General features: G+C 35.5%; 1 protein-coding gene across 3 annotated transcripts in view; it reads right to left on the minus strand.

The window, feature by feature from the left end:
• SNX29 (sorting nexin 29) overlaps positions 1 to 27,372 on the minus strand; it is a 134,616-nt gene that overhangs the window by 19,136 nt on the left and 88,108 nt on the right. For 2 of the 3 annotated variants that reach the window (XR_003500765.3, XM_005018445.6), the window contains exon 20: positions 15,446 to 15,585. Coding sequence is in view for 2 of the 3 variants with exons in the window: in XM_005018445.6 (XP_005018502.1) it covers positions 15,446 to 15,585 (140 nt within the window). In the remaining variant the exon portion in view is untranslated. Of the gene's footprint in view, positions 1 to 874; positions 930 to 15,445; positions 15,586 to 27,372 lie in introns of all 3 variants that reach the window. The other variant, XM_005018446.6, reaches the window with a different exon arrangement.

A 27,372-nucleotide genomic window follows, 5' to 3' on the forward strand; every position in this document is an offset into this window, starting at 1 on the left:
TTTATATATATATATATATATATATATATATATATATATATATATATTTTTTTTTTTTTTTTTTTTTTTCCAAGACTCCTACTCAAGTAATCATGCCAGAAACTGATTTACATTGTATGAAAACATAACTACATAATCTCAAACAAAGGATGTGTGAGTTCTGGCTAAGAGTATTAGACTTAACCCCCTTTACAAATCATGTTTGTGTTAGTGAGCACACCAAAAAAAAAAAAAAAAAAAGATGGAACCAATTATTATTATTTGAAGGAAAGGAAACGTGCTGTAAGATTTCTTGGCTATTCAACTAGAAATATGATCTATGGGCTTACAAGAAAAGGATTTTATCAATCCTGTAGAGACATCAACCTCTTTGAAATGTAAAAAGTTAAAATAGTTTGACAACTATTAATAATCATTAATTAATCTAGGAAGGTAACGGAAAGGAGTATTAAGTACTTTAAAAAAAAAAAAACTATTTTCATGGTTATACTTCACAACTCTCAATTATCATTCTGCATGAAAAATAAAATGCATTTATTTATTTTATGCAAGGTTTGAGTATAACACTATGGTATTCCACCTGGAGACAAACACAATATAAATAGCGTATTAACTCACTGCAGAGCTTGCTGAAATGAGAATATACCTATCTCAAGCTCTCAATGATACTTAATTTAACAAAGAAGAGACTGGTGAACTGAGTTGACAGGCAGACTTTGAAGCTCTGGGCAAGCCTGGCTGAGCTACACAATGTGCATAGATTCAGTGGCACACACAGCTAAAAGACTAGCAGAATGCCAGCATGAATTAGAAGCACAAATACAGTCAGAATCAAGCATAATATTGCATCTGGAAGAGTTACTGATTAGCTTACCTTGGTAAGTGTTCCAGTTTCCTGTACACAGTTCCATAGAATTCATACATTAAGCCTAGACAATAAGGACAGTAGCCTGACACAGATGATATTACAAACATTTGTTCTTTAAATCTTAATAAAATTATCATCTAGATTTAATTTAGTGAGGATGCATCTGTGCCCCAGAACATTTATGTTTCTATATTCACTCACAGTATATAGATAGCAGTAAACTGTTTCAGATCTGTGCAAGAAAATAACTTCTTGCTGATGAAATACAGATGTGGATTCTATGATTTTGGGATGAGTAGTGTATGTATGATGTTGCATGGGGGAAAAAATCAAGATATAAATAGACAGAATCTATTGAATGCTTACATGAGCAAAAACTAATTCAGAAGTATGCAGACGATGTAGTTAGGAATGACAGAAGACTAGGCTATATTAGACTAATGCAGAACATTTTTAAACAGTTTGAATCATCTTTTGCTGCTTTAGACGAAGGCATAAATATCCAACTCCAATTCAAAACATTTACTTGTGCATTTGTTAAGTTTCTAGACCTAAAAGAAAAAAATTATTTTACATCTAGACATCCTGATTTATGCTGAAAGACTGCTCAAAAGCCTAAAATATGCATGGCAATGTAACGTTTTGGAAATCTTAATTCTTACATGAACACAAAGGTATCTTATTCATTGGAAGTAGACAGATACTAAATAAAAAGAACTTCAGATTGCCTGAATAAAATTCATTTCATCAGCTTAGCTTTAGTCACCTGTTTTTGGTGATGCTATAACTTCATTAACACTCAGCCCTGCTTGCACATTCAGGATATGTTTAACATGACTGAAAAAGTTCAAACTATAGACGTAAAACTTAAACGTGGCTTAAGCCATGTTAGCGACAATTGGTGAATATCATTTGATCTGGCTGTAATAAGCCAATGTTCTGGGGAAAAAAAAAAAGCAGCAACCTTATAAAAAAAAATACCACACCTGTCACTCCTAACTTAAAAGGAACGAGATTATTTGCTAGGTAAAGGAACTTCTCGAAAATATTTTCAGGGTATTAGAAGGAGAAAATTGGAGCTTAGACAGCTCAGGATTAAAGGAAGAAAGGAAGTTTTGTATTAGCAGCCAGAGAATAGGCACACTGAATGACCACCGAGTAGGTGACATTTCTGAAGAGGAGGAATCGTTTCCTGACAATTATTTAATTTGCTCTACACAAGGAGTAACAACTGAATGCAGAATATTTATTACACCAGACCTTTGCATACCAAGATCTTAGGCAGAGTTGAATCTTTATACCCAAAAACAGTATTTCAAAAGAACAGAATAGACAATATATATATCATTTCTCCCATACCAAGGCTTATTTTCAAAGGAAAGATAAAATACCTTCTTCATAATGGAGAAGTAAAAATTCTGTGCCTATGGTGAACCTTTTGTCTATCTGTTACTTCAGCTACCACTGCCATTTCCAATAAATGAAAACATCACAATGACTTAAATGAAATAGCTTCTTTTCTGTGTGTGTGTGTGCAAACTCCAGTAAAGGAAAACAAATCCCATAGGAGAGATTGTCTCCATGTTTCATTCTTTCCCACTATCTTCCTTTCTCACTTCATTTTAGCATATATTCCATTCATTCACTCCAACCTGCCTCACGCAGTCCCATGCCTCCACTGCTTGTACTTTGCTAATTCACTCTTTTAATCCTCACATTCTCCAGTTGTGTTTTTTTTTTTTTATACTAATTCACACCAACAGCCCAAACACAATTTATTGCCCAACACTTCCCCATCTATTCTGTTTGCTTCTAATTATGCCTAATTCTTCTCTCATCAAACTCTTATGCTCAGTCGATACTACTTAGCTGAGCCAAACCTCTGTTGCCCAGAAGTCAGTCAGTCCTACAGCTCCCCATCTAAACCAATTCACTCCTGCATTTAACAACCTACACATCGACTTATCTCCTTCAAATCAATTCACCTATTACTGCCCTCATTTCACGTTTTCTTTACTGCAATATAGACCTCAGCTCCCTGTTGACTCTTTCAGGTTTTCAACCACAGTGACCTCACTCAGAGTTTTGGGAAGAAACCCTGCTGTTTGATACATTTTTATTCCACCATCCAAAATATATTTTGTGAAAGCTGCGAGTTTAAGGCGTTTCTAGTATACTTTTTCAGGCTGTAAAAGCCTCCTGAAAGGTCTTGCTGGAAAACTCCCTGCAATTAACAGAACTGCTCCTGTGAACAACTGCCGACTCTTGCACGGGACTTGCAATCTGGACTTCTCTGCTTTTATGCACGGTTGTTAAATTAATTTAATCTAGAGCCTAGACACTGCTGAGTACCCTAACATATTATGATACCTTCTTGTGTTAAATTCTGTTCCTATGTGTCATTATTTAATTTTATTAACCAGTGCTAATAGACAGTAAAAAGTGAGTATATTGGTACAAAAACAATGCTTACAAGAAACATCCATTAACTCTATACTTGAATGGCTGGGCAAGTTATATTACTATAGCCTGACAAGAAGAACTTTATTCTTTTATTCACTTTGGAATATCATGTCACTTTATAAGTAAAATATTTCAAGATGGCTGCTGACATTTCTGGAAGAAAAAAAAAAAATAATACCTTACTGCATAATAAAATGCTTTCATGCTACCAAAAATGAGGCCAGTACTTTGACACACTGTACACAATTACGATAGCATTTCTAGTATTGGGCTTTTTGTAGCTAGGATTTGAAGTTGATAAAGACCTTTAAAGAAGATTGGATCTATTGTTTATGAAAGAGATATGGGAGTCAGGTTTTGTGTTTATAATTAGAAATAGCTATTAACTTAACTAACCAAAGCCTTAGCAGATACTTGCCAGTTTGGGGAATATGTAATAAGTGTTTTCATACAAATGATTCATTTTTGTTGCTGAGCAATAGAATATAGTTTGATTCACATTGAGAGCCAAAACTACAGATCTCACCAAAGGACTTCATATATTTTCCTCAGTATAATGCCTGTATGTCTAAAATCTTACTAGTTACACCTCTTTCTACCAAAACAAGTGATCTCTGCGTGTATTTTAAACACCTGCCTTGCTCTACAAATTGGTTTCATACCTATGTAAGATGTATCTGGGAATGAATGACAGTTTTATCTTACAGCTTACAGTTCATAGCCTTGTGTTGCATTATTCTAATTTACTGGGCTAATGTTTGCTGTAAAAATCCCAGCAGAGAAAATGGACAACTAATTGCATTGTTGTTTTTTTTCTTGTTGTTGTTGTTTGTTTTGTCTGTTTGTTTTAATGGACGTCAAAGGAGAATAGCTCTTTTGTCACTGCTGCCACTGGAACTGAGGAAAAATAAAAACAAACCCTGACCTTCAAGAAAGGACTAAACTTTCCAGCCAGAGGAAGCAGAAAGAAACTGCTTTCCCAAAAAAAGACACATGCTGCAGAAGCAATAATTGTCAAACACAGTGAAGGTGATGGACACTTATGAGTCACAGTCACTTGCAGAAGTGAGACAATTCCTTTCCTATTCTACAATGTTTTTCCTACCTGTGATTACTCAATGTTGGATATCAAGAACTGGTACTCAAATGTATCGACCAGTCTTTCAACTAATGTTTTACTGAAGATGATTTACAATATGAGCTATTTTGATTTCTCTGTGAAACACATTAAAGATCTGATTTTATTGCTGTAAGTTAACCTGCACTTCTGATACTCAGCCTTACAATTACTTCCTTTATTGACAGAAATGTGAATTTAAACTGAGAACTGTAAGACAGAAAAACAGGGATGGCAGAGATGAGTATTTTTGAAGGTCTCTTTTCTGGTTTAATTTTATCTTGACTTCAAAGTGAAAATGAGAATAAATGTATTCCCTCCTTTCCACCCAGCCTCAAAATTGCAACTTTCTTTACTGGTTATAGAGCCCATACTTCGCTACCAATTTCAGAAACACCTGCTGCAACACAAATGCCTCAATATATGAAGCGTTCACTTTTTAATGGGGCTGTGCATGGGACTTGTCACCAAGGAAACTGGCTCACTGCTCTAATGACACAACTTGAACTGGTTTTGTGAGCAATTGTGAGCAATTGGCTAACGGGCAGGGCCCAAAGGGTTATGGTGAATGGGGCTGCGTCAGGCTGGCGGGCGGTCACCAGTGGGGTCCCTCAAGGCTCCATTTTAGGGCCGGTACTTTTCAATATTTTTATAAACGATCTGGATGTAGGAATAGAAGGCATTTTGAGCAAGTTTGCTGATGACACCAAACTTGGAGGAGTTGTGGACTCGGGTGAGGGTGAAAAGGCCTTGCAGAGGGATCTGGATAGGTTGGAGAGCTGGGCGATCGCCAACCGCATGAAGTTCAATAAGAGCAAGTGCCGGGTCCTGCACCTGGGACGGGGAAACCCTGGCTGCACGTACAGACTGGGCGATGAGACGCTGGAGAGCAGCCTAGAAGAGAGGGATCTGGGGGTCGTGGTAGACAGCAAGTTGAATATGAGCCAGCAGTGTGCCCTGGCAGCCAGGAGGGCCAACCGTGTCCTGGGGTGCATCAAGCACGGCATCGCTAGTAGGTCGAGGGAGGTGATTGTCCCGCTCTACTCTGCGCTGGTGCGGCCTCACCTCGAGTACTGTGTGCAGTTCTGGGCACCACAGTATAAAAAGGACATGAAACTGTTGGAGAGTGTCCAGAGGAGGGCTACGAAGATGGTGAAAGGCCTGGAGGGGAAGACGTACGAGGAACGGCTGAGGGCACTGGGCCTGTTCAGCCTGGAGAAGAGGAGGCTGAGGGGAGACCTCATCGCAGTCTACAACTTCCTCGTAAGGGGGTGTCGAGAGGCAGGAGACCTTTTCTCCATTAACACCAGCGACAGGACCCGCGGGAATGGAGTTAAGCTGAGGCAGGGGAAGTTTAGGCTGGACATCAGGAAGGGGTTCTTCACAGAGAGAGTGGTTGCACACTGGAACAGGCTCCCCAGGGAAGTGGTCACTGCACCGAGCCTGACTGAATTTAAGAAGAGATTGGACTGTGCACTTAGTCACATGGTCTGAACTTGGGTAGACCTGTGCGGTGTCAAGAGTTGGACTTGATGATCCTTAAGGGTCCCTTCCAACTCAGGATATTCTATGATTCTATGATTCTATGGTTGCGTGTTCTTCTTGGAGAAAAATCTCAACCTCTTCTTGCATTGCTACAAGTTAAAATTTATGGAGAGAACCTGCATAGATCAGGAAATCTGCCTGTTACCAAGGACTGACTGAGTTTATTTGCAGGCAGTAAAAGAGTGAGACGAGAAGGAAGAAACAAATGTTCTTGACAATGATGGCTCCTCTCTCAGAATGATCCTTCACTACCAGTCCCGTTGTTAACTAGGAAGAAAAAGGATGGAAAGTGATGGCACAACTCCTGGGGCCAAATCAAAAAAACAAACAAACAAACAAACAAAAAAAAAAACATTCAAAAGCATCTTGATCCACACAGCTCCTTAGATAAACTGAGCAACTTCCCATCTTGACCTAAGTTTCCTACTCTAAGGAAAAAAGGTCTGCAAAATAATTGTCTTGTACAAACTGGGAGCCAAGAGTAATCAAGAGCGACTGAAGAGACATTAAACTGTATTTGCACCTTATAACCGTGTTAAATTAAGAAATGCTAGGTGAATCGATGATTTTATATTTTCACGGTAGGCAATCTGGCATTTTGACTGTCTCCTAGAGCCTTTTTTATTATCTGCAAAAGGGGGATGGAAATAGACCCATCAGAAAATGTACAGCACATTTAAAAGCTCTTTGTAAAGCCCTTAAATTCGCTGTAACATTGAACATGCCTTTGTTCAACATAATCTGCATTTATTTCAGAACACAGTTCTGAGCGTTGAGTGTTTATAAAGGAAACAGATCTATTCCAGCTAGGTCTGAACAGCAACACAGAAGTCCTTTATGGCTGCTACTATCAGTCTACTTGCTTTAAATTACTGCCCCACACACTTTTAAACCACAAAATGGAGAACATGTCTTGTACATGTGAAGGTAACAACATACTACATCCTCTCCCTCATATGTGTCAACAGTTTTCCATACAAAACATCAGTATTGTCTGCTTTAACATTGTTTTCTCATCCAGCATTAAACATGAGTTCCTACTTTATTCAGAGTCAACTATAAAAGATCAAAAGCCCTCAAATGCTTCAAGGGCTGACTGAGAAGCATTCACTTCTAGTCCAGCACACAAGACATTATTCCTTTCAGAGGCACTGCACTGTAGAGGTCACTCTGAAGACACCAAAAAAAAAAAAAAAAAAAAAAAGACCAAAATCTACTTGATGGAAATATGCTCATTAACACCTATTTTTGAGGCCTGTCAAACAATTCATAGGAACGAACTTTGCAAGAAAAGTCTCACTGTCCTTATGGAGATGTTAACCAATATAAATCAAGGTATTTGAAAGTGAAGTTGATTTTTTTCCCCTTTACGGCAAAACTCAATAATGAAGACAATAAATACAATACATGAAACCTCTCAGTGTTATGGAACTGCAATATGACATAGCAGTTTTATTGTGCATTACACAAGAAAAACACTTTGAGTTGTCTTAGTCCTGGCACAATATAACACTGAGATACTTCAGTAGGGTGAGTTTAGAAGGATGTGTTTCTGTAATACTTTCAACGTTACCCATAATCTGGGGGAGAAAATTATTTCAATTGTACTCTGAATACTGATAGGCTTCTGCTGAGGATTGCCTCAAAACTGAAACAGTAAGGAAGCGCAAGTGAAAGCTTCCTTTATGGAAGCTTTCCATTCCATTCCATTAAGGAATGCAGAAAGCAAGAACACAGTGAGACAACTACAGCTTTCTAAAAACAATTGACTCCAAGTATTTTAGTTGTAAATTGCCACTGAAACATCCACATAAGAACAGTACTTTTTTGCAATAGAACTTCCTGCATTATCTCAGCATGGTAATAAAATTTTAGATACCTAGGATATTTTTATTTCAACAATCATCAGTGCTTGGCAACAGTTCTATTGAAAGATAAATATTGTATAATGTCTCTACATAGTTTGATGAGTAGATCAATCAATTAACATGGCAATAAATTAGCTTCATTACCATGTTTCAGGTATTATGAGGTGCTTTACTAATTAAAGTCACATATTTAAGCAAATGCTATTCCCAGACTGTTCACGTAAATTATATTCCACTTTACCAGAGTGCTCGCTTACTATTACAGACTATGCCTGAGATTTGCTAAAGAGATGCTGAACTCTTTCAGTGCCAAGCTGGTAACACAGGCTGGTCTTCAAAGGATGTAATCAGATAAAAATCTGGCCATTGGCCACAACAGTTTAGAACCTATTACATGAATACTATCATTTACTCTATTAGAAGCCACATATATATATGTACAATAGCTTTAATAAAAGTGTCATGCCATTACCAACTTTTTTTTTTTTTTTGACATATTAATCTATTCAGAATTGCATTTTAAACTTCCTTACTTCACACAGATATTGTTTGGCAGTATTTCAAGGTTTAATTATTTGATTTTGAATGTTACTGTTTATCAGATAAACACCTGCACCACCAGCAGAACACTGGGGCTGCATATAGCATGAATTCCATGGACGGGACATTTTGCTGTCTTATTACCAAATGCCCCAAGAACTTTCTGGCTGCAACTGCAGACTGAACATGTGCTACAGAATGAGCAAAACAAAATTCCAAAATAGAATCATGCTAATAGTATTTCTCAAATCACTTATGCAACTGAAGTGATCCCCTGTTATCCCCACACACACAACTGATGCAGCAATGCCATGTCTCCTAACTACATCAACTCAGTGACTACTCATCACTCCCGTAGTCATATCAATACCTGAAATCCAAGCTAACATTTTCTTCAGAATAAAATCATAAAATAAAAACTTCACTGCTGGGTTGACATATTTGTATGTATGTGTGCAGGCTTTCGTTTAGTTAGGTTAGATATAGACAGTCTGGAATTCACTTAAGAGAAGGGATTCCTATCATTAAATGAATGGACTCTGTATTAACTACTATTTCTGCTATTTTACTTACATGATACAGAAACACAGCTTACAATTATTTTGTTTTCTCATAGGATCATCTTTTGTAGCTTTTCATCCAGAAAGACTAGTTAATTAAGTGCTTTACTGCTGCTATAAATATATTATTATCAGTCCAGCTAAGAAAGTCATAAAGGGAGAAAATAATTGCAATACCTCAGAAACCTCTCAGTAGCTATAAAACTGATTTCCTATCAATCATAAAGTGAGGGAGAGAACACTGTAACATGGCATAACCAGATACGATTACAAAAGACATTTTTCACCCCACTTCAGATTGAGATTTAAAGTCCTGCAAAAGGAAAATATAACTAAATTCTCTTAAACTTAAGGCAAATTAAATTAAGTTCCTTAAACTTAAAACACTTAAAAAGTGCCCATATCTGCTGTATAATACACTAACCTCTCTTGAGAGACAAAGGTACTGAATGAAATATAACTGATAGACAAAATATTTTGAAAGTAACTTTGAAAATGTGAATTTTCAATTTCAACTCAGATTCATTATCTGTAGGAACCTTTTATGCTTGAAAGCAACATTTTAACACTAGCAGTATTGTAGAGCAGGTATCTTTTTCTCTCTCGTACCTTTAATATACCAATTTAAATGCTCTCAATGGTGATGACACACTGACAGTTCAAAGTGAAATAAAGATAAGAAACCCAACAAGACAAATTCCTCAAACCACAAAGAAAACATATATTCTTCCACATTTGAATTTCGCAGCCTGCAAGACCAAAACCAGATACTTGACTTCCCACACTGTTCAGTGCTAAATAAATATTATAGCAATATTTACAGGGCAACTTCTTTGCTCTAAGTGGCTGACTGGTTGGTACCGAAGTTCTCCTGACAATTCGTACCCATGATCACTCTACCATTATCAGAACTTTACCTTCCAGAAGGGAGGAAACATTTACAAAATGAGAAGGAAGGGCAGAAACTGTGAATTTTCGACAACTTAGCATAAAAGACAGGTGATTTAAAGACAACCAACACAAAACAAGCAAGGAACACAGATTTTGCTATTAAACAAATAATGTCATCCAGTGAAACGAAGACAACATATTTTTTGAACATTATAATCTTCTAATAATCATTGAGAACTGATGACTGCTCTGGTGTTCAAACACATCACATAGTCAGCAGTTTGTAAGGACCTACTGTAGTCTTTGTTTTCTGATGATTTAGTGAGTTAGTTCTCTTTTCCTTAAAGCATATGTTTGAGCAACTACCAGGAGAGAACAAGTGTCCAACACTGTAGCTCAGAAGAACAAAGAAATAATAGCCATCTAGAAACTCTTTTAACATATAGCTGTAGCCTAGAAAATTAGATAAAATGTAAATACTTGGCACAGCTAATCTATGAAAATACTCACAAAATTGTATCTACACCATTCGTGCATATGTTTTAATACAAACATATGCATTGTTAAAGCAATAGAGTCAACCAAGTGGCACTATTCTTATTTGAATAGCATTGCACAGCTAAAAGGCCTAGTATGTGTTTTAGTAGTTTCATGATGTTTAGATTTTTGTTTGTTCATATGTAACATCTGTTTGACCAGCTGTTTATTTAACTAACTCATCTTTGTGCAGTGTTTATATAAAACACAAATCAAGTTAAAATAGCAGGCTGAGATTTTGGGAATCACAGACTTACAGATTATTTAAGTACTTCTGGAGGTCTCCTAGCCCATGCCCCTGCACAAGCAGTGTCACCTAGAGCAGCTTGCCCAGCACTGTGTTCTATCAGGCCTTGAGTATCTCCAAGGCCAGGGTGCCAACGACTTCTCTGGGCAACCTGTTACAGCACCACATCACTTTTTCTTTTTACTGTAAAAGCTTTTTCTTACATTTCTTCTATTTCAATTTGTGCTTATTATGAGGATAACAGGAGGAAAACCTTCACCTTCTGAGAAATACAGAAGCCATTCAAAAATGAAACACTACAACATTCTGTTGAGTTTGTTTTTAGAACTTCTTACAGCTTTTCACATAGTTGAAATCATATAGTCTATTACAATTTTTATGCTTAATAATTTAACCTTAAAGACTTAACTACATGTGTAGGAATTGTGACACTTGATTCCAAAGATATATATACATATATTCTTATATAATACATGCATTTACAAAGATCTAACGTGTGTGATATTTTCAGAGAGACTGATAAAAATGTGATTAAAACACAAGTGTACTTGTTATAACAAGTTTTATTTATCTGTAACATACCAAACATGAGCGCAAATAAAGTTAAATTTAAGTATCAACAGACAGGGCTTCACCAGCTAGCAGATGCAGCAACCTAATTCAGCAGTGCCAATTCTTGATTTAGGTTTTGCTCTGCATGGACTCAAAAAAATTTAAGTTACAGTGTCAATTTTATTATTAAAAAGAATGCATCATTCAGCATGTAAACAGACAAATTAGCAGAGACAGAATCTCTTATTTACATTGAGACATAAAAGTGGACTATAAAGGAAATTATTTGACCAAACTTGTGACTGAGCTAATGCACCAGTAAAACTGAAAAAAAATATACAAACCAAGTTTACAAATAAGATTGACATCAGAAAGAGTACATTAATGACAGTTCACAGATAAGGAATCAAAACCAATTACATTACTTTGATTAACCACTAGCATTTCATACAACAATGAAGAGAACTGCTAGCAAGCTGATTCAAATCATTTTACTGCAAACTGTTAACTGTATCTGAGTTTCAAAATAAAATTAATTTCTTTCGTTGTAACAGTGGCAAGCTATTTCATACAGATCAATTAAAATGTTTTGCCTCATCAGACCTGCGCCCAATTGTATGAAATTACTTCACTCAAGCTGGGGAAAAACCCCAAAGGAACAACTCACAACAAAAAAATATTTTGCATATTTCATCCAGTGCGTAATAATCACCGGTTTCAGTTTTAAAGATAATTTTGTTTTGTGTTCACCATCATTGTATTCTTGGAAGGAGATGAGACTTAAAGTGATTAATTAAAACTAGGCTTGTAATTTCTGTCAATAGGATTCCTAATCAGACAGAACCTTTATCAGATTTTTCATTTTCACTGAAGTGTGGTCATTTGATTTCACAACAAGAAGAAACTCTTTAGGACCACTTTTTTATTATTTTATATGTTTCTTTACTTCCTAATAGACAGATCTAATGCCACAAGGGCCTTTTTTGCATACTAAGACTAACTTTTTTCTCCCAGACTGAGGTACCACTATTCTCTGTAGCAGAGTTCAAAGAATAATATCAACGCGAACTCTTTCATTAAAAAAGATGTAACCCTTCAGGAACCATACAGTTACAAAGCATAAATTCAGTAGATCAGAATTATCATTTGTATTTACAATGTTTTATATTAAAATATTACTAAAACTAATAGAATAAATGCAGGTACAAATGTTACAACTGAATAATTAAACAAACACTTCACAATATCCAGCATGTTCAAGGTCTCCTGTTGATGAAGCTCAAAATCCAGCAAGGAAAGACAATACTGGAGAAGTTGGCAACACGAAGTAGAATAGAAATACTTTTTCTTACTTACCAGTTGTGCCTGGTTGTGATACTCAAAAAATAAAGGACATTGACAATTCAAATGACAGCCTAGCTATGATGATACTGTGATACTTTCTAAAATATGGTCCATCATTGTCTGAAAGATCTATGTATTATTTAAATAATTCTGTTGTAGCTGTATAGAGCCTGATATCTCAGTAGAAATATGGATTGGAAAAAAAAAAAAACAATCACCTTTTCTGCTGTAGATATAGTTATTTTCCTCAATGGCTAAAGTTCCTTTCCCAAATCCCACTAACATTCCCGAATAAAATTATAGTCTAGTTAAGAGAGAATGCTGACAGATCTATGACTTGAGAAAAAGATACAGAGAAATAATTCACCGAAGTGAATACAGAATCACACAACCATTTAGATTGGAAGAGACCCCCAAAATCACCTAGTCCAACATATACAAACAGAACCTTTTTGCCATATCTGAATATTAAAGGATTTTCTTTAGCTTTCTATAATCTATTGCTTCAATGTGTTAAGAATTATGAAATTGCCAAATGCAAAAAAAAAAAAAAATGAAGAAGAATTAAGTAGTAGTCCTCTTGCAACTTGTGTTATAATATTATCTGAAGATACTTAGCATCAATGCAATGTATCACATGGTATTTACAAAGTGTTGACAAAAGGCATTGACAAATTTCCTTGAACAAATTTCTTTCTTTAAAATAACTGCCTTGTTTAATACACAAAAATATGAGATCTAAATTCTATTTACACACTTGTAAAATGGCAAAGATCAACTCTCGGAAATCAAGTTCATTGTTTAGGACTGAGAAACAAAGGGAAATTGTATTTAGAGCCTCTCAGCCTCTTACGTTAAAAGTAGGAAGGGAAAAAACACTGTTCTTGAAGTATCACTTTTCAGGTTTTTTTAATCATCTTACCATTGTTAGAGAATAATTTGATTGCAGTATTTTTTTTATTTTGCTTTGAAAAGTAGTATCATTGCTTTTACATTATTACTATATTGTCTCAGTTTATGAACAGAATTATAATCTCACATAAACCACTATAATTTTGGTAAAAGCATGTATATAATCCATCACAGTTCAAGTAATGAACTGTTGCTATGGACATGTTTTTCATCAGTTAAGGCAAAAGTTTCAAATTAATATTTCTAACTAGAGTAGCCATTGCATTTCCTTATCTAATAGCTTCTGTTTTAAATTACTGTCCACTTTTCTCCTATTTTAATATTTGTTTTGTTGCTGTCTTTATGAACCATTGTAATGCTAAGATAAAGATCGCTACTACAGCAACTCAATGTATCCTTGGAAACAAATCATAATTTACTACATTATCTTATACCCCACATGGCTCAAAATTTAACTTCGTTCACAAGTTTTTCCTTCTCATTGGTTGAGGAGGAAAAACTAACTAGCCCTAACTTCCAGATGTTATTCTGCATTACTGCTTGTCTGTGTGGAACTCAAGATTATTAATTATAATGAACAAAATAAACAATGGGAACTTAAGTAACAATTGTTAAACCTCTATGTAGAAAAATTCTCTATTGAGAATTTTTCTTGCTCTACATCTAAAACAACAAATTATGAAATGAAGTTGACATGGAATTATCAGTTCACTACTTCACACAGCTATTATTAACCATCTTAAAAATAAATATAATTGGAGAGGAAAAGCAAAAAATATTTGATTTGAAACTTCAGTCACAAATGTATTCTGTACTGTCCCCCCTCTTGTTTAAAAACAAAATACAGCATGATACAGTCACTTTAAAGTGACTTAACAAATTGTCATTTATTGGCCTCTCAACTGGAAGTACTCAAAACCATTTCAGTCTTTACAGCCCTTAGTAAGATTTTACAAAATAGATTCTTAAGAACAAGAAAAAGGTAAGTCTCTTGAGATATTTGCCTCTACAAACGCTGTTTTGGTATTTATGACAACCACCTCAGGGTGTCTCCTCAAATTGATTTTGACTTTTTCAAATCCAGGAAAAACTGAAAAAATGAGTGCCACAAAATCTTAGCATTCTTCCATTTACCTATTACAGTTCTAATAAACACAGCTGTCCTGAAGTTAAGTTTAAACTTGAAAATCTAAAACCCTGGATAAGGCCATCAAGTAGTACAGCTAAGTACGTATGCTTCTACTGAAACACACTGATTTTAAATGGGTCTTGATTCTGCAAATTGATCCATCCATGCTTGCACAGTGCCTGTGTAGAGGCTTGTGAACAGCAAATTTAATATGGCTTACTAGGTATGAATAGGTGTTCATAATTTTGCATTAATATTACTTCTTAAACAGCTCTAAATATCATTTACAAATAAGGAACTGTTTATAGCAAGTGATAAGATTTTAACAGATGATATCCTGATATGATTCTATATCAAATGGTTTACTTTCAGATTCTTAACAGATGACTGTGTTAAACTATTTCTGGACATATTCAGTGCTAACATCAATGAAGTCAGAACATACATCAGCAGATTGCAAAGTTCAGCTAGAAAGAGTTCAACAGCTTGACTTTTTAATTTGGTAAGTACACTAACAGTGATCCACCCTCAATCCCCAAAATAAAACTGAACACAAAAACACAAAACCCACACAAACAAAAGCAAAACAAAACTTAAAAAGCCAAAATAAAAGAGAATCAGACACTCTTGAAAGCTTTACACAGTGATTTTTGTTTAAAACCACCATTTAAATAAACAAAAACTAGTATATATATCATATATTCCTTTAAATATTACAAAAAACGCTCAAAAGCATTTATAATCTGAACAGGTGCCTTCTATTAAAAAAGCACTTTTTTTTTTTTTTTTAAGATTTGGTAGATACTGGCAGTATATATTAAATCATGATGAAACAGGCTTAATATTTGCTTGACTACATGACAGATACTTACACAAAAAAGGGCATCAGCTGAATAAGAGTCTCTTTTTTGGGATTGGCTGTGAATTCTGGCACAGTTTGAATAATTTTGTTCATTACGTTCCTTAGGTAATTTTGTAGCTGTTTGCGTCGCTCTTCTACAAATTTTGCATCCTAAAAATAAAAAGGAAAAAATATAAACAGTGCAAAGAATGTTTTGGTTTTGTTTTCCAATTCCATAATGTCACTAAATAGTCCTAATAAGTATCAAATTCAATCTTCTGATCATCTGTATATAGCATGCCTATACAAATATGTTAGCAGTATGTAAAAACAAATCAAAAAACCAACACCTTGACTCCGCACTTGATAAAAGAAAATCACACAACCTAGTAAAAACCCCTTATCATAAAAACACCCACTGATACTGACTTCTCTCCTTGGCAGAAGGTCTCTCCTACGGACTAAAATTCTTTTCGTAGTAGTAGGTCTCCAGAAGGTACTACAGTCTTAGCAAGGCAGTGCGTAACAGTGCAACAGAGTCAGTGGCCATTTATGCAATCTCTTTTGAGATCCAGAACTAGTCTTTGCAGAAGGAAATACCAATTTATCATTCCCACAATTTCTTCATAATTCATACTTTTCAGAGACTGGGCACACAAACCCCCAAATGGGTTCATATTTCTCTAGATTTTTTATTATTAATAAATCATTATCTTACAGAATTTTCATACAATAGATTGTTTTAAGGACTATATCACAACTCCAATAAAATTGTTTTATTGATGTTCCTATAGTACCTTAGATTTCAGTATTTTATAGGATATTGGCCCTGTTAAATAAAATAATTCTATATACTTCACATTTTGCTGGAGGACTTACAGATTAAAAGCCTAATAGCTAGCACAGCTCCGCATATTCTGGAATTTACATCTAACTTAACTTCCTGTGAGGATTCATAATTACAATGAACTCAATATAAAGTCTATCCATATATCATTCTCACAGAGGACTACAAAGGTTTCCAATGAAATCAGGTGCTGCCTGCTTTGTGCGGAAGCCAGTAAGTTGTATCTCAGAAATGCAGGCACTCTAATCACCTGGTATAAATGTCAGAGTATGTTCTTTAGGCACAAAGCCAAAATTATTATTAGACAGTTAAAGCTCTCAAAGGAAGACTATTTTCCATAAAATGTGTCTGTCCCACCTGTGTTATTTGTGTAAGAAATACTATTGAAATCATTTTTTGTTTCTTGCAAAAGAAGTGACAACTCACCAACAAAACACCATAGATGCATTTGATATGCTGCTAAAGAATTTCAGTGTATTAAAAAGGTTAAAGCCATGCAGATTATTCCTTCCTTAGGTTAAACAAACACATCATCAAAACAGGAAAGCTCCTTAGAATTCAGGATGATCACTGTAGAGTTTCTAGAACCCTTACTGACGTTTTCTTCTCATCTCTCATTAGAAGTTAGCAGGAACAGCAATATTTTTAAAGAAAGAAGAGAATGAATCTGAATGACATTTCTCAGTGCAGTACTTCATATTCATAGATTTAGAACAATTACAATGTTAACTAAGGTATGTTAGCAAATATTGGCAACCAAGACACATTCTACAAAGGCTTAAACTTATTTTAAGCTTCAATGTGTATTTTCTGTCTGATAACCATATATATGTTAACATTTTGGAATTTTTAAAATTTTCCATTAGTGCAGCAAGCAATCTACTCAGTTTAGCCATGGCTTAGCTTAGACGAGCCTTTCACAAGTGGTTGACATTTCCACCATTGTCATTATCTGAGTGTAGGATTAAAACAACATAACAGATTTTTAATTCAATTAAAATCAGGGACAAATTATCAACTGAATTCATTACATCAACTGTTTTCTTAATCATTTGGGTAAAACGCTAAATTAACAGAAACTGACACAGGAGGACTCCAGTTGCAGTGCTTATACTCCATAGATCCTGTTTCCCCAGACTAAAATCTCTGAACAAACATATACCATCATCTTAGCATCCCTTTCCCAAGTTATGGTTATAAAATACAATGTACATAAAGGTATCACAGAAATAGTATATGAATCCTGTATATTAAAAAATAACCCCAGTTATGATTATGTAAGGAAGGCTTTTCTGCTAGTCTTTTATTGGCAAATAAATATTTAAAAACATGTAATTGTAATTACTGTAAGGTACCACTGAAGACATTCATCCTTACAGGTTTCAAAAAGCTAGTCAGTGCTCGTCTTCTTTAGTTAAGCTCACAAAACTCCAAAATAACTTTTGCTCCTTCTATTTTCTAGATATGAAATAGATATAATAGATATAATCCTGTTTGACATTCTGATGTTACATTAATGCATGGAAGAATCAAGATCAGTACAGAAGTAAAAAACAAAACCCCACAACTATGAGTTATACAGTTTGCTATTTCTTTTCTAACAGTCACAATGTTTTTCAGCAACAGTTTACTACACACACATGCACACCCCCCACACAAATCCTGCAGCAAATGCTTCTGGTATTAATTGTTTTACTGAAAAATGAAGAACTGAAGAAGCTTGAGAACTCCTGGAAACCAATACTTAAAAGAAAAATCTGCACTGTTGACACTTTATGCAATGCACTCCACTGTCACTCCCCAGCCGAGTACAGTTACTGCTCAAAGGAACAGAGCAACAGCTTGCTTGCGCCCCGCCACACTGACGAAGTCTGGACAAGAGTGCAGAACAGAAGTCTATACAAGCTGTTGGGAAACGTTAAAGCAAAAATTGTAATATGTGGTGACACATATTAGAACAACATAAAATGCTAATAATAAATAAAAACAACCCTAATGCAATATTTTAATAGGTAGTTGATACAGAGTTTTTTCCCCCCTCTTTTCACTAAGATTTGCATTCCTATTGATTCCTTTGCCTAGCTCAAGAAGCAGCCTTGCCTTCCATATCTTTTCACTGCAAGGGTTTCAAGTATCACATTGCCACGTTGCTAGGGACACTGATTTGCTACTATCAGTTGCATGAGGCAGAAGAAAGGACAGCATGGCACATCACGGGGTGTCATGCAGAGGAGATCTCAAAGAAGAAAACCTTTGTGGAACAACTTAGTTCTGAAAGCTTTAAATACAGGAGTAGCGGTGATGTTTGGCCTGGGAGGCCATTCCAGGTTTGGTGTGATCCCTTTCCCCTGATCCTGACTGCATATAATGGACATGTAAGGAGCATCACCTTGCTCCAAGAGCCTGCTCCCAGCACAGACACAGCCTCAAGCCTTGAGTCCTTCCAAAGAACTGGCCTCATCCCCCACAGCACTTTCTTGGTTCTCCTTTTATCAGTTCACTCAATGTTGTTTACAAGCCCTCAAGAAAATCTCCATTTTACAGTACTGCAATCGTTAGTGGTTCTTCAGTTCTTAAGGTTTTTTGGTCACAAATCCTCAGCAACAGTATTTGCAGTGAAGTCATTGCAATTATGTTAAAATTTGCTCTTGTGCAGAAGCTGCTCTCTTTTAGTCCCCCGTGTGTGCTGCACATGTATTTAAACCAACGCATTCTCTTTCTCAGGCAGGACCACTTGGTAATAAACACAGGAGCAAAATGCTGAATATAGGTATTTTATATCACTTATGGCTACTGTAAAGAATCTCATTAACTACAGATAATAACTGCACAAAGCAGTTTTCTAATTAAACTGCCAGAACATGATTGGGGAATGCATTTTTGCTGTTTACAGCTAATCCTATTAGGGCTTATAATATAGCTGTTTTTCTGCCACTTATTCAAGTGAAATAAAGAAAGTCTCAGGAGTGAAACTCAGCCTGAAAACAGTTAAAAAAATGCTCCTTTAGCCTGATATAAAATTGATCTCCAAAACCAGTACAGAGCAATCTCTACCACGAAATTCTGTATGTGTACTGTTGCCCACTATTCTCACCAGAAGCAATGTAATCTGGGGTCAAAACAACGCAGCTGTAGGTCTGTACTTTGTCACCATATGTGTGTGGCACAACAGCAGGTTGGCTACTCAGAGGAATTATTTTGCCATTGTTACTGCCAAGTAGCAGCAGTGATAAAGAGTTCTTGTCACAGAGTAGTAAATAAAGCAATTGATAGCAGAAAAACAATTGGTTCAAAGCCTGGCCAGCTTTTTCAGCCTCAAATAATAAAAAGGTAAATGCAACCCTCTTTTCATTGGACCCAGTTATCTGCAACACCTACAGGATATTCTTATACATTTTCACAGCATTCAAGGTTAATTTTTTGGAAAATAAATGCATGTATTGGAAGACAAAGTAACAGTACTAAATGAAGGTACACATTTTCTCACTGAAGAGAGATCTTAGTGACATGGCTAAAAAGGAGAGACCTGCCCTCAGAAATATGGATGGTACTATTACAAGGATCAAAACTATTTTCTGAAATTTAGGTAAGAGAAACATACAGAAGAAATGGAAAGGGTAGGATGAATAAATAGGAGGTCACAGCCTTACGACAGGGAAAAAGAATTTATTTCTTGAATTGCCAACCTAGTCATTGAACCAGTTAGGTTATGAAAGGAAGATCTTTTCTTTGCCTCGTCAGTACCTTAAGAAGTCTTTTTAATTGTAGGAATGCTTTATGAATTTTACCTGTCTTTACCACATGCATTGCTTAATTTTAAGAGACAGCACTAACAGAAAACCAAAAAAATGCTATAAAAATAAATTTTTTGAATAATTGCACTGATTTTTTTTCCCCAGAAGCACATACCAAAATGGCACTAAAAACAGCTTTATACAAATTTGGTTCCTATACTTTCAAGAACTGTATCTGTTTATAGAACACAAATTATACACCATTTGAAATTATTACAGAAAAAAAACAGACAATTCTATAATAAGCTTTTCTCCATTTCAATACAGAACATACTAGATCCTTCCATAACCACTCTGGGAGCACTCATTTTCAAGTATTTTCCTGAGCTAGGCTTAAATTAAGTCTTCCTGTGAAGATATCTGAACAACAGGCTCCTGTGAAGATATCTGAACAACAGGCTCCAGTCTTACCAACTGTAAAACCATGAGGCAAGGCTAGTTGGCCCTTTTAGTTCTTATAACTCAATTTGGTGATAGACTGAATGTGCCCTCCAAGCTTAATTTGTTAACTTATTTAGAAAGAAATTTAACTGTTCCTTGTATAAAATAGCTCCTACCCTATTCGTGAAAAGCGCCAATCCTTGAGCCTACAGCACTAGAAGGTGCAAAAGTGTGCTCAAAGCAGACAGGAGCTCTGCTTTTAAGATTTAAGATTTCATCAGAGATAAACACTTTGCACCCACATAACTTCGGTGCAAGAAATTATTTACGGACAGCTACCACTGTTCTTAGTCAAGATGCTGAAACTGTTTTAATACTCTACCTAAGAAGCAGCTCTGACCTGGCTGAAGAGAAAACCTCACATATTCAGTGCCACTTGAGTAACAATCCATGGAAGCATTTGGCATGTAAGAAAGGAACCAGCACTTGCAGGGATGCATTGTCTGTAACCATAATCCATTTTCCTTCCTATTTGACTATGAATCTTTCTGACTGTGTTAAAAGACAGGATGATATGTAATACAGGGACTTAATTATATAAAAAATATGGACAGATTCTGATATATGTCTATAGGGCATCTTGGCCACATGTACCACCCATTTATGTAAACTTACACTGTAAACTAATTAAATTAAATTAACAAATGGTTAAATGAGACCTAACATACCTGCATGCACCTTCAATTTGTTAGCATATTTTCAGAAAAATAGAACTACCTATATGTTCTCCACAAACCACTCTTAAAATGACTTCCTTGCCCTCAGTTCAAGAGCACATACCTTGATTAACAGTCCACAAAACTTCAGTTAACAAGCAAAAAGGCTTCAGATTGCAAAAGCATCAAAACACATCTGGGAAACTACATTGCTCTTACTGTTCAATCTGAAATTAATAGCTCCCAAAATATTTTATGAAATTATTTTTGACTAAGAATTTTCCAAGCTTCTACCCTGGCCAGAACTATACATTAGCAAACTACTAATATCAAATTACAAATTTCTAAGAATTAGAATATACAATGGAAATCTTACAGACTCATCAAATATTAGAAGATGATGTTAAGCTATAAAACTAAAAAGCGGAGCCTTACATATCATATTTGCTATTACTCTGTTTTGCAGTTGTTTGTGTTTTTTTTCATTTTGTTTTGTTTTTTATTACAAGCCAAGTTCATTCCAGCTTGCAGTTTAAATTGTTTCACGCAACTGCTGGTCTTTCAATACACTGTTAGTATGTAGCAGATGGCAAAACATTGATATTCTTCATTATTAATGGGACAGCTCACTTAAGATGTTTCAAACATTTTCCATGGGCTGTTGAAAATGGTATGATTGCCATGGTTACCTGCCATGATTTAGGGACAGATAAAACACGTTTATATTGTGGGTTTGGTGCTGCTGCAATCAATATAAAATGCACTGCTTCCAATGTTCTGAACACTAGTTATCATTTAACTAACCTATTGTTATCACTGGGGAAAAAGCACAGCCCAATCCAGCTCCATTAAAATAAGAGGAAATATAGCTTTGGACTTCAGCGAGAGCTGCATCAGCCTCTGCCAGAGCACACCATGCATCCCTTCCTAAATACAGCTAACAACAGTGCTATTCAAAGATGAGCCCATAAATGCAGAAATAAACTCAAGTTATTCTGGTATAGTCTAATTTTTTTCACCACTTTGGTCAACCAGTCTTAACCAAATGATTGTATCATTTTTTGTTTAGAAGACACCAAGTTGCACACCTCTAAGTGAAGATTGAAATGAGAGGCTGAAATGGGAGCTAAACATTCAATTGCTGAGTCATCATCATGACTAAAAAATAGTTAGATTACAATGATTAGTTTTTACATTAACTGATATATTTGCAAAGGTCACAATGAAACCCAATTTGAACAGACCTGTGCATGTATGTCCTTCAGTAACTACTGCATGAAGAAACAATTTTACAAAGGTACAGCTTCCAATCCTGAATGTACCAAGCCCTGCCATATTGCACAAAAAGCAAAATGATTGAAGTTACACGAAATTAAAATCTCCATCCTATTTGTAACACCAATTTCTGCATGGCAGAATAAGGCTAGCATTATACAATAACACATGGGAATACAATGCATGAAATTGCCAGAAATAACCATCCCACTGTGTGACCTTTTTGTACATTTACTGTTCAGTGGAGCCAACAGGAGTTCAAGGGGACAAGATACAAAGAAGGAATCAGGGAACTGTCACTTCTGAAAATAAATCTTTCTTTAAACAGATATTTACTACATAATTGTAATTATTACTCTGTTTCTCCAGAGTAGTTGATACATTTCCACCTCTAGCTGTGGCTTTATTTTATTGATACCAGAAAGAAAGCAATCCTTGAAGTTAAGTCATTTGAAAAAGGCATTGCTGCTACAGATCAGCAGCAGCCATGCTGAGGGCAAACCACAGCCCTGGTGATGCCCTCAGTTGGGCCCAAATTTACTTGGAGATGTGCCACACTCATTAGCATTGCTAATTGCCTGAGATATGGGACGTCCCCTGCAGTACTCCGCAGGGCTGCTCAGTAAGGAAACAGTTGCTTGGTGCTGTGTCAGGTGCTTCTCGGGTCACCAAAAGAGCTGCAAGCTCAAGCTATGCCTTGCAAGTATGGTTTTTGTTTGTTTGTTTGTTTTTAATTATTATTATTTTTCTTCCCCAAATGATAATTTCTGAAAAAAAGCCTTACCTTTTATTTTGAGCAAGGGGGTACCTTATACATCACTATACATTTAACCCAACTAGTCATACTAAGGTTCTGTCTGTGCTCTTGGAATTAATGTACAGTGGTGCTCTACTAGACCTCCTATGTGCAGGTCCAGAGAGCAAGCATCTCAACAGACACATGAAAGTCTGCTTGGACAGAATAAACTCCCCAGGTCCTGACAAAACAACAAACAATCCTGTTTTCTTAAACTCCTTCCCAGTGCAATCCCAGAACCTTGACCTTAAAATACCCAGTATTTTCAACCAAGCAGTATCATCCAGCCAAATTTTCTGAAAACCAGATTTGAGAAAAAGAGTTTAACATGAAAAAAGAAAGCTTGAGAACAAAAGCAGAACTGATCTCTTTTTATCGCTGTACTTAATTTCACTGCTAGAAGCACTCAATTGATAACGTTATTCTAACAAAATCCAGGCTCATCTCAATATTTTATTATTTAAAGGCATAAATGCCCACCATGTGTCAACTTGTCATGGAATCAACTGTTCATTAAAAAGCATCAATAGAAAACTGCAGCTTACAGCATTACCCCTAGGGCTTATCTTCTGCTCACCTATTGAACAGGGAAATTGTATTTGTTTTCTCCTTACACCAAGTACATATCAATCTACTCTGCATTTTTATTCAGGAGCTTCTGGAAGCTACCAAAACAATTCATGAAATTGAGATCCTTTTCTTCGCTAGCCTATACTGCAGTAATAACTATCAGCAACATTATTTAAAATACATCTCCGTTCAGTGCTTTCTCCCCACTGCAGTTTTCTTTCCTCATTTCCTCCTTTTATCAGGTTTGAAAATGCCCTAAAGACCAATAAATAAGACATTAAGAGAAACCGAAACAAAATCCCCCCCAAAAAAAAGCATTAGCAACGTGGCACAAACAGTGCTTAGCGTACAATATCGTATAAACAAGCTTATAGTGATGCCTTCCCTCAAAATAAAATAAAATAAAATCACAACAATCGATCCAAACCCACAAACAGGTTAACCAAAACTACAAATTCTCTTCTACCTTCTCAGCAAGCAAAAGCAATTGGTTGCTGTATTTTCCACAGAGCTCAATAACAATCATTTCCCTACCACGTTTCCATAGATTTCCCTTCCCAGCAAAAACCCTCCAGCAGAACTTACGCCTCCCGGTTCCTGTTGCATGGATCTAGCAAGGCAGGACAAGGGGGTACTGAGAGATGGGTGCAGACTGCCCCAGAAGTGACAGAGCAGCATTACAGGGAGGTAGGTAGTCAATGCCCTGCTGCCTTGGCTGATCTCTCCCAACACATTTAGCTAAGAACACAGCAACCTTGCTCAGTTTGCTGATAACCAACAACATCAAGACATCTTAAAAGAGATCTGAAGGTCTTCTGAAGAAGATTGCTAGCTTCTGACTACCATCTACACCTGGAGACCAACATTATCCAAATACTTCTATTTGAAATGTTTTTAACTCTAGCAATAAACACGATTTTCCAGAAAACAGAAAAATTAATTAATTCAGCATTTGACCATCCCAAATGTCAAACAGTACAGGGATGAAATATGGTCCCTCAACTTCATTCCCACTCAAAAGACTGGATTCTTCTTTAATAGAAATTTTATCTAGATAGCACAATTCCAGTTTCTAGAAATAAATGTGGAATATGTCTCCAGCATTTAACATGATCTGAAGTATTTGATATTCAGTTTTCTCCACTTTAAATTAAAAAAGTAACACTTACTATGTTTATTATCAGCAGTCCCCCTAAAAGGTAGTGAAATTAAAATATGAATATTTATAAAATAACAAATTTCAGAGGAAAAAACAAAATCAAGCATATCGATAGGTACAAAAAGACAGAAAAATTAAGGTAAAAAATTCAGATTCAGAGAAAGGAGGGTTTAGTTTTATATTTGTCATCGGGTGTCTCTCATAACATCTCCCCAAAGAGAAATGTATTAATCCCAGTAACTAGCTAATTTTGCATCACCATCACAATAAGAAATAAATTTAGAAAGTTATTTTTGTATTTTCATTTTATACCAGAAGGCTACTAGAATACCTAAATGACGCATGGGGAGTTATAAAACCACAATATTTTTATCTAGCAGTTGTCCAAGCAGCATGTAAATTACATTACTCCCCCCCAGCCCCCCCAGTGTCATCATGTAAAGCAACACCATCTGAACTGTTTCTACAGGCTTCATCTTCAGTAATTTCTTCGAACAAATTGCTTCTCTTAACTGCAGTATTTCAAGACAGGGAAAAGAAAACCCTTGAGAGGCAAAACTTTATTTTATAGATCCCAAATATTTTGTGCTCCTTCTAACTAAAGTTCAACAGCAATTAGTATCTTTTTTTTTTTTTTTGTAATTTGAAAATAAAAAGACTCAATTCACGATTCCCATGAAATGTTACACATAAGCACCAAATGAACACCTACATGCACATATGAATTCAGTGAGACATTTTGAAAGAGATGCATAAGTATGAGTTGTCATAGTGTTTATCTTTTAAATTAAACCACCAAAAATAAAATATACTGCCATGCACTGTGCTAGCTTTAGCCTTCATGCTGAGTTTTAGGTAACCCAGTCACTGCATAGCACAGAACTTCAAGATGAAGCATTTGCTATAAAGTATTTGTAATATAAAAGCTAACCATTTCCTACTGATTTATCTCTCTTCTCTTAGACAGTGACATGACCAAAAAATGGAAATGAAGAAAAACTGAACTTTTTTTTTTTTTTTTTTTTTTTTTTTTTTTAAGTGCTGTATACATAAAACATCAAGTGAGTCCATCAAGTTTTCCATGTAAAAACCCAGAGGATCTGCATGAATCCAGGAATCCACTTTGGACACCAACAGTGAAAATGGATGGCTGGATCACAGACCTGAATCAGTATGGCCATTTATCTCCTCCAATACACTAGGAAAGGGAATTGCTCCTCCTCCGTTAAGGTTTATTTTGAATCTCTAACAAACGTAGTATTTGTTGGCATCACTGTATCATCTCTTCTTGTACTACACTACAATAGCAAATTTAATTGACTATTCTGATTCAACTGGCTTATAATAAAATGTTGTTATAATACACAGTCTTACTGACATTCGCATCACATTTAGTCATACCGCAGTTGTTTCTTCTTTTACATTTTTGCCCTATTAATTCATAGGAAATGTATTTTGTTACACAAGCAGCCAGAAATTGTGAACTAACAACAAAAGCTACCCAGCTTTGTTGGGGCTGGTATTGTAACTCACTTTAACAGACAGAAGTAGCTACAAACGGGCTTCATGTGCCACATTATATAATTCAGACTGCATATTGTATACTGTGCTCCTTGTGATGATTCTTTTAAAGGTGACTCTAACCTCAAGAGAAAAGCATGACAGAAATTTAAGTTATGGAATTGGATTTCACTTCACCCAAGACTTAAAATCTGAAATACTCTGTAGTCCTCATTGATACGCATGCCATGGTGACAGAAAAGAGATGTGCTGTGTCTAGAAATCTTAATTATGGCAAATGTGAAATTCTTTTTATTTCTATCTGTATGGTACTTCAATTAAGTTACCACTTTGTAAATAGGACTGTATTTAAATTAATCTGCATGGCTATACATCTTTGTTAACTGAACTTTCCAGTTATAAAGTAACATGGTGAGCCTAAAGGACAACACCTCCTTTATCACTACAGAACGCTACAGAATCACTGTTATGGAATTAACATTTATGGCTAAATATGTAAAATTAACCTGAGTTTTTCCTGATTTGAACACAACAGGAATGGATCTCTTTCTTTCCTTTTTAATCAAGCTACAGAAAATGCATGTCTGCCAAATTTATATTATGTATAGTTTTTCTAAAACCCACAAGCAAGATAGTAGATGAAAATAACTGTAATAACTAGTTCCACTAAGAAGGCTGAAAACCAAAATCTAATCACTTTGAAAATCAAGAATGATATAGAACTTAAGCATATATATTACAACATCCAAAGATCAAATTAAGTAAGCATTAGTGAAAGTAATCCTCAACTTCAAATTACTAAGATATAACTTAAGGATTTATATTTCCAAAGTTTTCTGCCTTAAATAAATTTATTCTATTTCTACAGCAATAGAGAGTCATAATTTTCTACTAATTCT

This window comes from Anas platyrhynchos, chromosome 15 (genome assembly GCF_047663525.1).
Source record: "Anas platyrhynchos isolate ZD024472 breed Pekin duck chromosome 15, IASCAAS_PekinDuck_T2T, whole genome shotgun sequence".
In the NCBI taxonomy this organism is placed as follows: Eukaryota; Metazoa; Chordata; class Aves; order Anseriformes; family Anatidae; genus Anas; species Anas platyrhynchos.